We start from the raw sequence: 14,396 nt of genomic DNA, 5'->3' as shown, positions 1-14,396 counted from the left end.
TAGGGTGTGGGGTTGCCAGGTCCAGGTTGGGAAATTGGGGGGAGATTTGGGGATGGAGCCCGGGGAGGACCAGGACCTCAGTGGGGTACCAGGCCACAGAGTCCACCCTCCAAAGCATCCATTTTCTCCAGGGGAAACGACCTGTAATTCTAGGGGATCCCCAGGTCCCGCCTGGAGGCTGGCATCCCTAGCTGAGAGAGAGAGAGAGAGAGCACGGCTGCTCTAAAGTCTCCTAGTGAGCTTACCTCTGTGTGTGTGCGTGCGTGTGTGTGTGGGGGAAGTGGATCTGAACCTGGATCTTCCAGCTCTAGAGTTGCCAACCTCCAGGTAGGACTCGGAGACCTCCCAGAATTGCAACTGAACTCCACACCACAGATACCAGTTCCCCTGAAGGAAATGGCTGGCTTTGCAGGGTGGACACAACGGTATCATACCCATACTGAGTCCAGTGTCCCCTCTAAGATGAGTTAGTGTGAGCTAGCTAACAGGTTTTTAGCCCCTGGCTCACACAATTTCGTCTCGGCTCAGGAAGGGACGGCTCCAGTGTGAACTCATTGAGGCCGCTGCCAAATGGCTGGCTCGCAACTTTCATGCCAGGAGCTCACAAGGTAGAATTTTTGCTCACAGGACTCCACGGCTTAGAGGGAGCGTTGGTCCCCTCTCTCTCCAACCCCCTCCCTCCCCAGACTCCGCCCACAAATCTCCAGGAATTTCCCGTCCTGGAGTTGGCAACCCTACGCTCTCCTCCCTAGCTTCTCTGGGTCCCTCTAATGCTGCATTTATTAACCTATATCACTCTTGATTGACTGGCTCCTTCCTCGACTTCCCTTCGTGCTGTTCCCCCTCCCCGACGCCAGGGGCCGCTGGGGCGCTCACGGGCAGCCGCTCCTCCCCCGCGCCTGCGCACTCCGGGGCCGCGCGCTTCCTCTCCCCGCCGGAAGCGATGGGCGGGGCCGCGCTTGCCGATGCGCCGGTGGCAGCGAGTCGGCGACGACGACGACGGAACCGACGATGTGGTTCATGTACGCGCTGAGCTGGCTGGCGCTGCTCATCCAGGCCGCCTTCGTCACCCTCGGCATCGGTGAGGCTCCCCGCGGGCCGCGGGCTCCACTCCCCCCGCTCTGCGGGAATGGTCTCGCCCGCCCCCCGCTGGGCCGCCCGCCTCCGCTCCCGCCCCTCCCCGGGAGCTGTGATGGTCTCGTCCGGCCCGCCCACCGTAGACGGCGGTTGGCTGGTTGGTGTCGCCCCGATCTTCCCATTGGCTGAGAGGAGCCGTCCTTTCCCCCCGTCCTCCAATCATTGACGCCTTCTTGCTTGGGTGGGGGAGGGACTCCTATAAAGGTTCTGAAGGGGGTTTGGAGGGATCGCCCTGACGGACGAGTGGAGCCTCCGCGGGCAGAGGCAGTCTACCGTTCAGTGCAAGACTCTAGCGGGAAGTGGGGAGATGGAAGGCTGTTGCCTCCATTGCTAATAATAATAATAATGACTCTTGTAAGAGATCCATTATGGTGGCGTGGTTGAAATGACAGTCTAGGATCCGGGAGGCCCAGGTTCGAATCCCCGCACTGCCATGGAAGCTTGGTGGGGTGACCTTGGGCCAGTCACATACTCTCGCCCACCTATCTCACAGGGTTGTTGTGAGGATAAAATAGAGGAGAGCAGTGTAAGCCCACGTTGGGTCCCCCGTTCGGGAGAAAGCTGTGGTACAGAAGAAGTAAAATAAATATTAAGAACATAAGAGATGCCAATGTTGGATCAGGCCAATGGCCCATCCAGTCCCACACTCTGTGTCACACAGTGGCCAGAAATACCAGGGGCCATCAGGAGGTCCACAAGTGGGGCCAGGACACTAGGAGCCCCCTCCCACTGTTGGCCCCCCCCCAAGCACCAAGAAGACAGAGCATCCCTTGCCCCAGAGCCCCTATCTATACCTTGTGGCTAATAGCCACTGATGGACCTCTGCTCCATATGCCTATCTAATTCCCTTTTGAAGCCGTCCATGCTTGTAGCCGCCACCACCTCCTGTGGCAGTGAATTCCATGTGTATTCATGCAGCCAAACTGATTGTGCAGAAAAGCTCTGGGACACAGTGTTCTGGGCTCCTAAGAGAAAGAGATGCCATGTGGGGGATGGGGCAGATACGTTTTCAGTTGTGTGGGGTGGCAGGACCTGGTCCGATGGACCTAAACTGCAGCAAAGGTGATTTTGCCTAAATCTGAGGAAGAACATCTGGGCAGTATGGTGCCTGCGACACTGGAACAGTCTTCCCCATGCGGTGGTGGATTCTTCCTTGCTGGGGGCTTTTAAGGATTGATTACATACCTCCTTGTTAGGGATGCGATAGTTGAATTTCCTTTGCTGGCCGGGGGTTGGACTAGATGACCCTGGTGGTCCCTTCCAACTCTGAGATTAAATAAAATAAACCACGGTATCATCCTGCAGCAACACGTGCCGGGCAAGGGAGATCCCGAGCCCCACCCACTGGGGAGCCACAGAAGCCAGCGGGTCTGGCATTGATTACAGTCAACGTGGCCTCTCTGGAGTTCCGACGCCACAGGCTCCTTGGCGAGACTGGCAGGGGACGGTTGGCTTTGGCTGCCTGCCTTTCTTGGCCACGCTTGACCTCCAGCAGCCCCTCTCTTCTCCTTTGCAGCGGCTGGATTGTACTACTTGGCCGAGTTGATCGAAGAGTTCACGGTAGCTACGAGCAGGATCATTAAATACATGATATGGGTAAGTCTCTGGCTGCCTTTGCGCCCACTTGCTCGTGCCACTAAGGCTGACTTACACAGCTTGGTAGGGGGGGTGTTGTCGGGTGGCTGGGTATGTGAGGCTTTGCTCGGAGGAGAGGGTGCCCGTCAAACGGTTTAGGCCGTTTGGCTGAGAGCTGTTTACTGCCGCTACTTATAGCAGCCAGCCTTGGAAACTGGTGCAGCGGCCGAGCCCGGTAGCGGGTGTTTTGCAAAGACAAGGTGGTGGGCGAGGCGGCTGCGTGGTTACGGAGGGTGAGGAGTAGGGCAGACTTTGCCCTTCTGCTAGCCAGTGAGTGGCAAACAGCCTCTAGGGCACGGCTTCTCTTCTCCTGGAGAGGAGTTCGTGTGAGCTGCCCTTTGGCTGCCTCTAGCAGTTTCTGAGCAAGTGAAACATGCTTTTTATTGCTTCTAATTTTCCCTTAAAAAACTAAGGTGAGGCAGCTGCTTGCTTCCCAGTTTGCACTGCGGATGTGCTGTTGTTCCTAGAGATGCCTTGGTGGCACATGATCACCCCCTTCCTGCCCTCTGCCACCTGTTGTAAATAAGAAGCAGGAGACTGACCAGTTATGAAGGTGCACAGAGAGTTTATATAGTTATAAAGGTGAATATATACAGAGATATTTACAGGCTATTAAACAGCATGTCGTTCCTTAGTCTGTGAGAACTGAGTCCCCATCCAGTTTACTAAGCTGATAGCTATTATGCTAAACCCCAGCCAATCTCTAACAAGGTGATGTAATCACCAGCTCTAACAAGCCCTGAAAGAGCAACACCTGCTAGAAAACACCTGGCTGTAATTACATGAATACCAGCATGACAGCTAGGTCTGACAAACAGATCAAACTGATCTATAGTAACTGCTTGCTACCTCTGTCACTCTGACATATATCTCAATAGAGATGCTGCGGTGGCACGTGCTCACCCCCTTGCTGCCCTCTGCCACCTGTTGTTGCATCATCGATGCAGGCCAGTCTAACTGTCGGAGGGCTTCTGTTCTCTTCTAGTTCTCCACGGCGGTGCTGGTCGGGCTGTACCTCTTTGAGAACTTCCCAGGCCTGACGATCGGCGTGGGCCTCTTCACCAACCTGGTCTATTTCGGATTGCTCCAGACCTTCCCTTTCATCATGCTCACCTCCCCAAACTTCATCCTGTCCTGCGGTGAGTGGCTCGGTGGGGCCGGGAGCCGGATGAGGAGGGTGGGGTTGAAGGTCCGTGAAGCTGTGGCCGTGGCAGACTTTTGAATCCCTCCCAAAGTCCCAAGATTGCCTTTATGGTAGGAATATATTTCCAATGGCTGTGGAGCACTTTGCTGCGACAAGCATCCTTATAGTGGAGATACAGGTGCCAGGAGTGGGGAGTCCTTGCCTTGGGTCCGGATCCTCACTTGCCATAAGACTGATCGGGTGACCCTCGCTTGCCGTTAATTGTCTGTGTCAAGGCTCAGGTGGGGTGTCCCCTGACGCTGCCACCACGCTGCTTCCAGGAGCCCTTGAGAAGGCCCAGAGCCCCCTCCCAAGACCTGCAGACCTCCCTTGTTTGGCCGAATAATAGGCGTGAGGACCAGGCAGAGGGAACAACAAATGAAAGGTTTATTTTTACGGGAGGTCAGCCCGACATGGGAAAGAAACAAGGTGCAAGAACAGTATCAGTAAGGGGGTGAAAAGAAAAGAAGCCAAATGCCCTAATGCGACTAGACTCACAGTCCCCAGCTCACTGTCTCCAGTGGGCCTGAGTCTGCTCTCCCGTCCTCTCAGGTTGAGGGTCTCTTCCCTGCAGCAGCCTCCCTTCTGGCTCTGCCCTCTTGGAAGAAAAGAACAGCTGTTCTTCTGTACCAGCTCTTTCGTTACAAGTCCCCTTTCTCTGTGATTGGCTTAAATTGGTGCCAAAACCTCTCAGGGGCTTCTGGGAGTTGCAGGCCAGGCCTCCTCCCACTGCTACTCAGGCTCCCTGGGCCTGCTAGGCCTTTGATCGCACAGCCCAGATCATGACAGTCTGACTTGCCTACCTCGTGAGGGTAAAATGGGGGAGAGAACCATGTACTGGTACTGAGAGCCAGTTTGGTGTGGTGGTTAAAGTGGCAGACTCTAATCTGGAGAACCGGGTTTGATTCCCCACCCCTTCACATGCAGCCAGCTGGGTGACCTGGGGTCAGTCACAAGTTCTCTCCGAGCTGTTCTCTCAAGAGCAGTCCTCCAAAGAGCTCTCTCGGCCCCGCCTACCTTATAGGGTGTCGGGGAAGGGAAAGGGGATTGTGAGCAGTGTTCCCTCTAAGCTGAGTTAGTGTGAGCCAGGTCACAGTTTTTTAGCCTCTGGCTCACACATTTTTGTCTTAGCTCAGGAAGGGATGGCTCCAGAGCAAACTGATTCATGCAGTAGCCAAATTGCTTGCTCGCAACTTTAATGCCAGTAGCTCACAAGGTAGAATTTTTGCTCACAAGACTCCACAGCTTAGAGGGAGCATTGATTGTGAGCCGTCCTGAGACTCCCAGTGAAGGGTGGGGTATAAATCCAATCTCTTCTCTTTTGTGCACCAAAAAGCAGTCCCTGCAACTGAGCCTTGCAGGCAACGCTCCCTCTAAGCTGTGGAGTCTTGTGAGCAAAAGTTCTGCCATGTGAGCGATTGGCATTAAAGTTGTGAGGGAGCGATTTGGCTGCTGCATAAATTAGTCTGCTCCAGAGCCCTCCTTCCTGAGCTGAGGCAAAAATGGGTGAGCCAGAGGCTAAAAAACTGTGAGCTAGCTCACACTGACTCAGCTTAGAGGGAACACTGCTTGCCGGCTGTTAAAATCCAGAAGAAGTGATGGTAGGTTGTTCGGTTCCGGCCACTGTGTCGTGGGACACTCCTTTTCTTCTCCCCCCCCCCAGTCCACAGCACATGAACCTTTCCTTTTTTTATTGCTACACCAGGAAGCACCCAAAGGTGTTGAGGGCGCCCTACGAATAACAAATGCTTTGCTCCGACTGCTGCCTATTAGTTTCTTTTGCAAAGGTGTTCAGTGTGGCTGATTCACTTTAAGTATCCTGGGACTGGCCAGGGATTTTATGCCAAGAGAAAGGCTGCGGTTCACACACACTCAATAATCCACTTTCAGTGGCCTTTCCAGCTGGATTTTGCCAGTTCACACAGTAAAAATCTAGTTGGAAAGTGCACTGAAAGTGAATTGAATGTGGATGGTTTCGTGTGTGTGGCCGCAGCCAAAGTGTCACAAAACGGCGTGGGAAGGGGGCCGAAGAGCAGGACATGAGCGAATTAAGCGGCTGGGAAGTTGGAACACGCTTCGCCACAACCATGAGGGCGAGCAGCAGCCTTTTCATTTTGTTTTTTTAAAGCAACCACGGATTCTCTGAAACCTGACTTGTGCAGTAGATTTTGTCCCTGGGTTCTCAGTTGGGGTATAAGCGACAGGCGACTGGGAGAGGCCGTGGAAACGACCACTTTCTGTTTGGCAATCCGCTGTTTTTCCTTTTCGGCAGTCCTGGTCGTGTTGAATCACTACTTGGCGTTCCAGTATTTTGCAGAAGAGTATTACCCGTTCTCAGAGGTAAGAGGGGCCGTTGGGTGTGCCACAGAGCTTGTGTTGGACTGTGGAGGAGGAGGAGGGCAGAGGAGATGGGCCCTTTGGTCACTTGCCTGCACCAAAACTGGCAAAAGGTGTGACCGGGAGTCTCGGGGGGGGGGGACACCTTGGGGCTTCCCCGTTTGCTTTTGGCACAAGCTGATGGTGCTCCCAGCCCCGCAGAGAAGCCCTAAATCATGGCCTCCTTCCTTTCTGAGTGTACCAGTTTGGTATTGTGGTTAGGAGCGCGGACTCTAATCTGGGAAAACTGGGTTTGATTCCCCACTCCTCCACAGGCAGCTGCTGGTGTGATCTTGGGTCAGTTACGAGCTATTTCAGAGCTGTTCTCGCATGAACAGTTTTTAAAGAGCTTTCTCAGCCCCACCTACCTCACAGGGTGTCTGTTGAGGGCAAGGGAATGAAAAGGAAAGTGAAGGGCGGGGGATAAATCTAATCTTTTATCTCTTCTTTCTGGTCTGTGGTGGTACACTTCAGGTTTGGGGGGACAGGGTATTAATCCAATCTCCTCCTCCTCCTCCTCCTTCTCCTCCTCTTCCTCCTCCTCCTTCTTCATGCTCAATCACTTTTCTGTACATGGATCACCCTTGTTTTCTCTAGCAAAATATCTTCCAAGTGTTTCTATTCAAATCTCCATCCAACAAAAGTTGGTAGGTGCCTGTGTGTGTCACGGCTAGAGAGAAAGAGAGAGAATCAAGTCACATTTGACCTAGGTGGGTGTGGCTGGATGACCACACTTCTGGTAACGGGTGTGACCTATGCTGTGAAGGGTGTGGCCTAATATGCTAATGAGTTCCTGCTGGGCTTTTTCTACAAAAAAAGCCGGGGGAGGGTGTGCCAACCCAGCCACAGCCTGGCTTGACGCCCTCTCCGCCTTCCCTCCCCAGGTCCTCGCCTACTTCACCTTCTGCCTGTGGCTCATTCCCTTCGCCTTTTTCGTCTCCTTATCTGCCGGGGAGAACGTGCTGCCGTCCACTGTGCAGACGGGAGGTGAGTTTGCCGTCCAGGCCCGGCTCTAGCAAAAGCATCCGCTGCCCCCGGACGCGGCCGTCAGACGCCCGGGACCCTCAGTGATGCGAGACCGTCTCCCTCTCCCCTTGTGCTCCGCCATGACGGCTTCGCTCATCCCAGCAGGGCCGTCTGCAGGGGCCAACCCGCCAATGGGCTAAGTCGACCACTGCCCGTAGCTGTGTCTTGTCTGTGGTGGCCCCCGCCTCGTGGAACGGCCTGCCGGAGGAGACCGGGAAAGCTCCTGCTCTTCTGGCTTTCCCGAAACTATGCAAAACAGAATGATTCCAGAGGGCTATTCTACGCAGGCAATAGGGGGTCGCCCTGTACAAAAGGCTTCACAGAGTCACTTGGATAAATTATTGGGGGCTCTGGACTGTACGGCTCTGTATAGTTTGCCGTGGGTTGGAGCCTCCCTGTGCAATTGGGCATCGTTTAGTGTTTGGTGCAGTGGTTAAGTGCACAGACTCTAGTCTGGGAGAACCAGGTTTGATTCCCCACTCCTCCACTTGCACCTGCTGGATTACCTTAGGCAAGTCAGTTCTCTCAGAGCTGTACTTGGAAAAGAGCAGCTTGTGTCAGAGCTCTCTCAGCCCCACCTACCTCCCAGGGTGCCTGTTGTGGGGAGGGGAAGGGAAAGGAGTTTGTAAGCCGCTCTGAGACTCCTCTGGGTAGTGAAGGGTGGGGCATAAATCCAATCTCCTCTTCTTCTATAAACAACCATTCGGTTCAGTGGAACCTCCAGGCTCAGAGGGAGTACACCTGTGAGCAACCAGATGGGTGGAACAAACTAGGAAGGATCACTGCCTCCCTACTCATCTTGCGGGACGCTGTCAGAAGCAGAATGCTGGATGGGGGGGGGGGCTGGGAGATTGGGCAGCTCTTATGTAGGGAGAGGTCAATTTGGGAGGAGAAGGGATTGTGAGTGTGGTACGGAATAAGCAGAGGGAGGAATACAACGCTCCCTCTAAGCTGTGGAGTCTTGTGAGTTCCTCCTTTCAATCCCTCCATTTTGTGAGCCAGTCTGGTGTAGTGGTTCAGTGCGCGGACTCTAATCTGGGAGCGCCGGGTTTGATTCCCCACTCCTCCACTTGTACCTGCTGGATGACCTTGGGTCAGTCACAAGTTCTCTCAGAGCTGTTCTTCAAAAAGAGCATTTCCTGTCAGAGCTGTCTCAGCCCCGCCTACCTCCCAGGGTGTCTGTTGTGGGGAGGGGAAGGGAAAGGAGGTTGTAAGCCGCTCTGAGACTCCCAAGTGAAGGGCAGGGCAGAAATCCAATCTCTTCCTCCTCCTCTTCTTCCTCTTCTTCTTGTGTCATATTAATACTTCCGCTTTGCTTCAGTTCTGCTTTGAAGACTTCTGGCCGGCTCGACAACCCAAACCCTGTTGCCATTTTTATTGAATGTCCCACCTTGTTGATTGTAGCAATTTTACGTCATAACTCTGCTGTCGTATCAGAAATTTCAGGGAACTTTCCTGCAAGACCCGGGAGGAGGGGAGAGGAGAGCGTCCGTGTAGACTGGGCATGTGGCCCCCCAGGGAAAGTAAGAGGGGACTCTGCTAGTCTTTCTCTTTAGTCGGGTGCCTCTCAGTGTGTATCTGTGCTATCTGCTTGCTCTTGATCTTGACCTCTCTAGATGTCTGGATGCAAGAGATGTTGAGATTATAGAGCAAAGTTTTGAGTCCAGGGGCACCTTTAAGACCAGCAAAGTTTAATTCTGGGTCTTAGCTCTCTTGTGCATCTGAAGCGTGCATGGGCACGAAAGCTGATACCCAGAATTAAACTTTGCTGGTCTTAAAGGTGCCCCTGGAGTCAAACTTTGCTCTGTTGCTTCAGACCCACACGGCTACCCACCAGTGCTCCCTCTAAGCTGTGGAGTCTTGTGAGCAAAAATTCTACTTGGTGAGCTACTGGCACTAAAGTTGTGAGCGAGCGATTTGGCTGCTGCATAAATCTGTTTGGTCTGGAGCCATCCTTCCTGAGCTAAGACAAAAATGGGTGAGCTGGAGGCTTAAAAACTGCGAGCTAGCTCACACTAACTCAGCTTAGAGGGAACACGGCAGCCCACCAGGATCTGTCGCCAAGCATTTATGTTTAGCCTAGCCAGCATATTGGTATTTGGAGACAATGCGGTGCTCTTCCGTTCCTGCCTACAGAATACCCTTTCTCGAAATGCCATGCCTGTAGGGTGTGTGGGTAGAGATGTGAAGGCCCAGAAAAAAAACGGAAAAAATCAGAAAAAAACCCGTTTTTTCCCTGAAGCCTTTTTGGGTTTTTTTCCCGAAAAATTGAAGAAAAGAAAAGAAAAGAATTGATTATAGAACGTTTTATTTTAACAGGATGAATTAACTATTTTAAGACAAGGTGTTCAAATATTTTCCAAATTGTTTCTAAAAAATATGTATGATATCAGGTTGATCTAATTTCTGTGCACTGAGGACAAGCAAGTCCTAGGTTACAAACTGAACTCTCCAATGCAAGAGCAAGATGCATTTCTTCCTTTAGGAGGTGCGATTGTCAGAAGAAAATAAAAAAGTTTCAGTTTTGTTTTTGCATGTAGGGTGGGTATTCTGTTTGTAATAATTGTTTGGATACACTATATTTTTAATAGGCTAGTTGTGATAATTTCATGCCAAGTAAAAATGTCCATAGTCATATTTTATGTTCCTAAAGTAACAGAATGACTTTCAATTTAGAAAAGACAAAATAAATGCTAATGTAGCATTTCTTTCAATTTCCCCGAAAATTTCCATTTCCCCCCGAAAAAAAAACGGAAAAAACCTGGGGGGTTTTCCGAGCTTCAAAATTTCTGGAAATTTTACATCTCTATGTGTGGGCAACAGCGAAGTAGCTGGCCCGGCCAGGCCAAGTCGCTTGGCGCTCAGGACCTGGCAGAGATTAGGGGCCACAGCCGTCAGACTCAGGGCAGGTTCCCTGACCAGGTTCCAGGTTTCACTATGTCTTTGTCTCCTCATCTCCTCAGATGACGTGGTGTCCAACTACTTCACAAAAGGCAAGAGGGGAAAACGCTCGGGCATCCTCGTCATCTTTTCGTTCATCAAGGAAGCCATCCTGCCGAGCCGCCAGAAGATCTATTGATGCCGCCGCTTCCCCTGAACACCTCCTGCTCGTACCTGGATACGTTTATCCAGATGGAACTTGGGGTCCTCGCGTGCCACGGCCGCCGCCTCACTTTGCCATATTTGGAATGAACCTATCATGACACGTGGGACAGGCACCTGTCGATATCAGCAGCCCGAAACTCGGGGAGGGTTGTTGCTGGGAACGCCCGGTTTTGCACAGTCGGCTTAGGGAGGTGGCCGTGGTCACGGCACGGGAGAGCCCTAGGAGACTTTGGATCTTGCCTCTGCAGTCTGGATGGGGCCCTTTGAGCTGTCGTTTTTTGTATCGAAAGCCAAAATGCTTCCTGAGCAAGGTGCACCAGCCAGGGACAGACCTTTCCCCCTTTTTATGAAGTCGTTCTAAGGTTTTACCGGTGGGTTTCTCCAGGCTTCGGATCAGTGCACAGAAAACGTTCCCAAGCGCTGCTCTGTAAGCCATTGCCCACCGACTTCCAAACCACAATTCTTCTTATAAATACATCTCTGAAGTCGTGACGGAGAGATGGGCAGGGATCATGGCTCCTGTGTTTCTTTTACGTGACATTTTTGGAGACAGACCTGTGATCAGCGTTTGCATAAAGGAATCCTGGCCCTTTGGACAAGGAACTGTGAATCTCCTCTTCGCCGTAGTTGCAGAGAGTCTGCAGGGCCCTTTGGAGTGACTTTTGGGCGCGGCCCAAAGGTCATTTGCACGGGGACTTCTTTGATTTCCACTGTCCGGCATTTGAGTTAAATAAAAGTTTTTGAAAATACCTGTTCAAAGATGAGGGCAGTTGGGATATCCCACACCTGGCAAGTTCTCGCTCCCTTGGAAGCCGCATCACGGAGTGGAAAATAAGCAGCCCGCGTGCCTGAAGAGGTTGGGGCGGGGGTGGGAGGTGAAATGGCTCTTTGTCAAGATGTGGAGATTGCTGCCTTTTTGGTTCCAGTGTCAAATCCGCCTTCTCTGGCATCGCCTTGTCTGCCTGGGTTCCAGTGTCGATTCTACTCTCTGGGGCGTCAGTTCCCCCAGCCCACCCCCCCGCTGTGTTCCAGGGTGAGGTCTGAAGATTCCACGGGGGGGGGGGGGGGGGGCGGGGAGAGGAGGCGCAGGAGAAGCTGAGAGGCTGGGCGGGGCACTGTGAGCTGGATTCTGGTTGTGCTCGCGGTCCGTTCCCTCTTAACCGAACGGAACCTTTGACTTCTGTTTGAGCACAAGGTCTTTGTGTTAATAAAGGTGTGAGAGGAAAGCTGTTTTCAAAGAAAGGACTATGAGGGAATTGGATAAACATATGAGGCAGAGGTCCATCGGTGGCTCCAAGGTATAGATAGGAACTCTCGGCCTGGGGCAAGGGATGCTCTGTCATCTTGGTGCTTGGGGGGATCAACAGTGGGAGGGCTTCTAGTGTCCTGGCCCCACTGCTGGACCTCCTGATGGCACCTGGTATTTCTGGCCACTGTGTGATACAGAGTGTTGGACTAGATGGGCCATTGGCCTGATCCAACATTGGCTTCTCTTATGTGCTTATGTATTTGGATAAACAGATGGAGCAGAGGTCCATCAGTGGCTCTTAGCCACAAGGTATAGATAGGAACTCTCAGTCTGGGGCAAGGGATGCTCTGCATTCTTGGTGCTTGGGGGGGGGGGTCAACAGTGGGAGGGCTTCTAATGTCCTGGCCCCGCTGCTGGACCTCCTGATGGCACCTGGTATTCTTGACCACTGTGACACAGAGTGTTGGACTGGATGGGCTATTGGCCTGATCCAACACGGGCTTCTCTCTTATGTTCCTATAAGAGGGAATTGGATCAACCTCTGGAGCAGAGGTCCACCAGTGGCTCTTAGCCACAAGCTGTAGGTAGGAACTCTCAGTCTGGGGCAAGTGATGCTCTGTCTTCTTGGTGCTTGGGGGGGGGGGTCAACAGTGGGAGGGCTTCTAATGTCCTGGCCCCGCTGCTGGACCTCCTGATGGCACCTGGTATTCTTGACCACTGTGACACAGAGTGTTGGACTGGATGGGCTATTGGCCTGATCCAACATTGGCTTCCCTTCTGTTCTTATGACAAACTGTCTTCCCTCTCCTTGGTATCCTACCAGGTTGCAAAGGCTTTCAATGACTCTCTCACAATCTCTTAAATTCTGTGAATACATGAAGCTGCCTAACACTAAATCAAACTGTTGGTCCATCAAAGTATCATCTACTCAGACTGGCATTGGCTCTCCATGGTATCTGGCACAGAGCTCTTTCCCATCACCTACCTCCTGGCCCTTTTTAACTGGAGATGCCGGGGATTGAACCTGGGACTTCCTGCATGCTAAGCAGATGCTCTGCCTCTGAGCCACAGTCCCTCTTTACAGTTCTCCAGGGTTTCAGGCACAGAAAAGTCTTTCCCATCACCTTCCGCCTGATCCTTTTTAACTGGAAATGCCGGGGATTGAACCTGGGACTTCCTGCATGCTAAGCAGATGCTCTGCCTCTGAGCCACAGTCCCTCTTTACAGTTCTCCAGGGTTTCAGGCACAGAAAAGTCTTTCCCATCACCTTCCGCCTGATCCTTTTTAACTGGAAATGCCGGGGATTGAACCTGGGACTTCCTGCATGCTAAGCAGATGCTCTGCCTCTGAGCCACAGTCCCTCTTTACAGTTCTCCAGGGTTTCAGGCACAGAAAAGTCTTTCCCATCACCTTCCGCCTGATCCTTTTTAACTGGAAATGCCGGGGATTGAACCTGGGACCTTCTGCATGCCAGTCAGCGCCATAGCCCCTGTGCAAGCAGCATTCTCTTATTGAAAAGGTCGACAGGTCTGGGAACTGCGCTCCAGAGTAGTGCAAGATGAGACCCTGGGTAGTAATGGGGGTTGGGGGTTGGGGAGAGAAGCCAGCAGAGTCTGGGCCAAAATGTGGCTTCAGGGCCTGCAGCCATCTGGAAACGACCACATGAAGCTGCCGGATTCTGATCCGGGCCTTTGGTCCATCGAGGTCCGTATTGCCTACTCAGACTGGCAGTGGCTCTCCAGGGTCTCACGCAGAGAAAGGTCTTTCACATCACCTCCTGCCGGATCCTCTAACTGGAGAAGTTGGGGACTGAACTGGGGACGTTCTGTGAGCAGAGCAGATGCTCTGCCACTGAGCCACAGCCCCTCCCAGTCTGCTGCTAGAGCAGATCGCCTCAGGCTCAATGGCCCAGCGCCTGACTCAACCACGTCACCCGGAAGTGATGCAACCACGTCGGGCACACCGGGGGCGGAGCCACAATCATCCGAGGGAAAACCATAGAGTTTTCCCTCTGATGACCCCGCCCCCAATGCGCCCGACATGACCGTCACTTCCGGGTGATGTACTGACGCTGGGCACGTCGAGTGCTTTGGGGGTGGGGTTCCCCCCAGGGCCCGATCCGCCGGCGGCGGATAACTGGCCTTTCAGGCAGGGGTTTCCCCGCCCCCCAGGGGGACTTGGCAAGCCTAGTGTGAGCTAGCTCACAGTTTTTTAGCCTTTGGTTCACACATTTTTGTCTTAGTTCAGAAAGGATGGCTCCGGAGCAAACTAATTCATGCAATAGCTAAATCGCTCACTCACAACTTTAATGCCAGGAGCTCGCAAAGTAGAATTTTTGCTCACAAGACTCTGCAGCTTAGAGGGAGCATTGCCTGTGAGGTAGGTGGGGCTGAGAGAGCTCTGTCGAGGACTGCTCTTTTTTCAAGGACAGCTCTGACAGAACCACGGCTCGCCCAAGGTCATCCAGCAGCTGCGAGTGGAGGAGTGGGGGAATCAAACCCGGTTCTCCCAGAATAGAGTCCGCGCACTCAACCACAACACCAAACTGGCTCTCGATAGAGCAATAAGTGAGGCTACCCCATTGGCTGTTGGCTAAGCTGGTTTAATGCCACTGCTGGTATGAATCTTCTCTCGGCCCTCGTGTCTCTGCTCGGGCTTTTTCTTTGGTCGACTGGCTGATTAATA

The 14,396-nt window shown here is 52.8% G+C and overlaps 1 protein-coding gene across 1 annotated transcript; it reads left to right on the top strand.

Moving 5' to 3' along the window:
* The first annotated feature begins 958 nt into the window (after nucleotides 1-958).
* Nucleotides 959-11,476, top strand: TEX261 (testis expressed 261). The gene is made up of 6 exons (XM_015413871.1): nucleotides 959-1,081; nucleotides 2,654-2,733; nucleotides 3,758-3,911; nucleotides 6,228-6,295; nucleotides 7,216-7,318; nucleotides 10,321-11,476. The coding sequence occupies exons 1-6, from the start codon at nucleotides 1,012-1,014 to the stop codon at nucleotides 10,434-10,436; spliced, it is 591 nt and encodes a 196-aa protein (XP_015269357.1). The 5' UTR covers nucleotides 959-1,011; the 3' UTR covers nucleotides 10,437-11,476.
* Nucleotides 11,477-14,396: the final 2,920 nt, after the last annotated feature.

Source organism: Gekko japonicus, unplaced genomic scaffold, assembly GCF_001447785.1.
Source record: "Gekko japonicus isolate JY-2015 unplaced genomic scaffold, Gekko_japonicus_V1.1 scaffold1252, whole genome shotgun sequence".
Lineage (NCBI taxonomy): Eukaryota > Metazoa > Chordata > Lepidosauria > Squamata > Gekkonidae > Gekko > Gekko japonicus.
This window is presented reverse-complemented; position numbering and strand designations above follow the sequence as displayed.

Bases quoted from the DNA above. Each gene is read 5' to 3' on its own strand.
- TEX261 (XM_015413871.1), top strand. From the start codon at position 1,012: ATGTGGTTCATGTACGCGCTGAGCTGGCTGGCGCTGCTCATCCAGGCC. The intron at 3,912-6,227 runs GTGAGTGGCTCG...CCTTTTCGGCAG, and splicing joins AAACTTCATCCTGTCCTGCG to TCCTGGTCGTGTTGAATCAC. The intron at 6,296-7,215 runs GTAAGAGGGGCC...TTCCCTCCCCAG, and splicing joins AGTATTACCCGTTCTCAGAG to GTCCTCGCCTACTTCACCTT.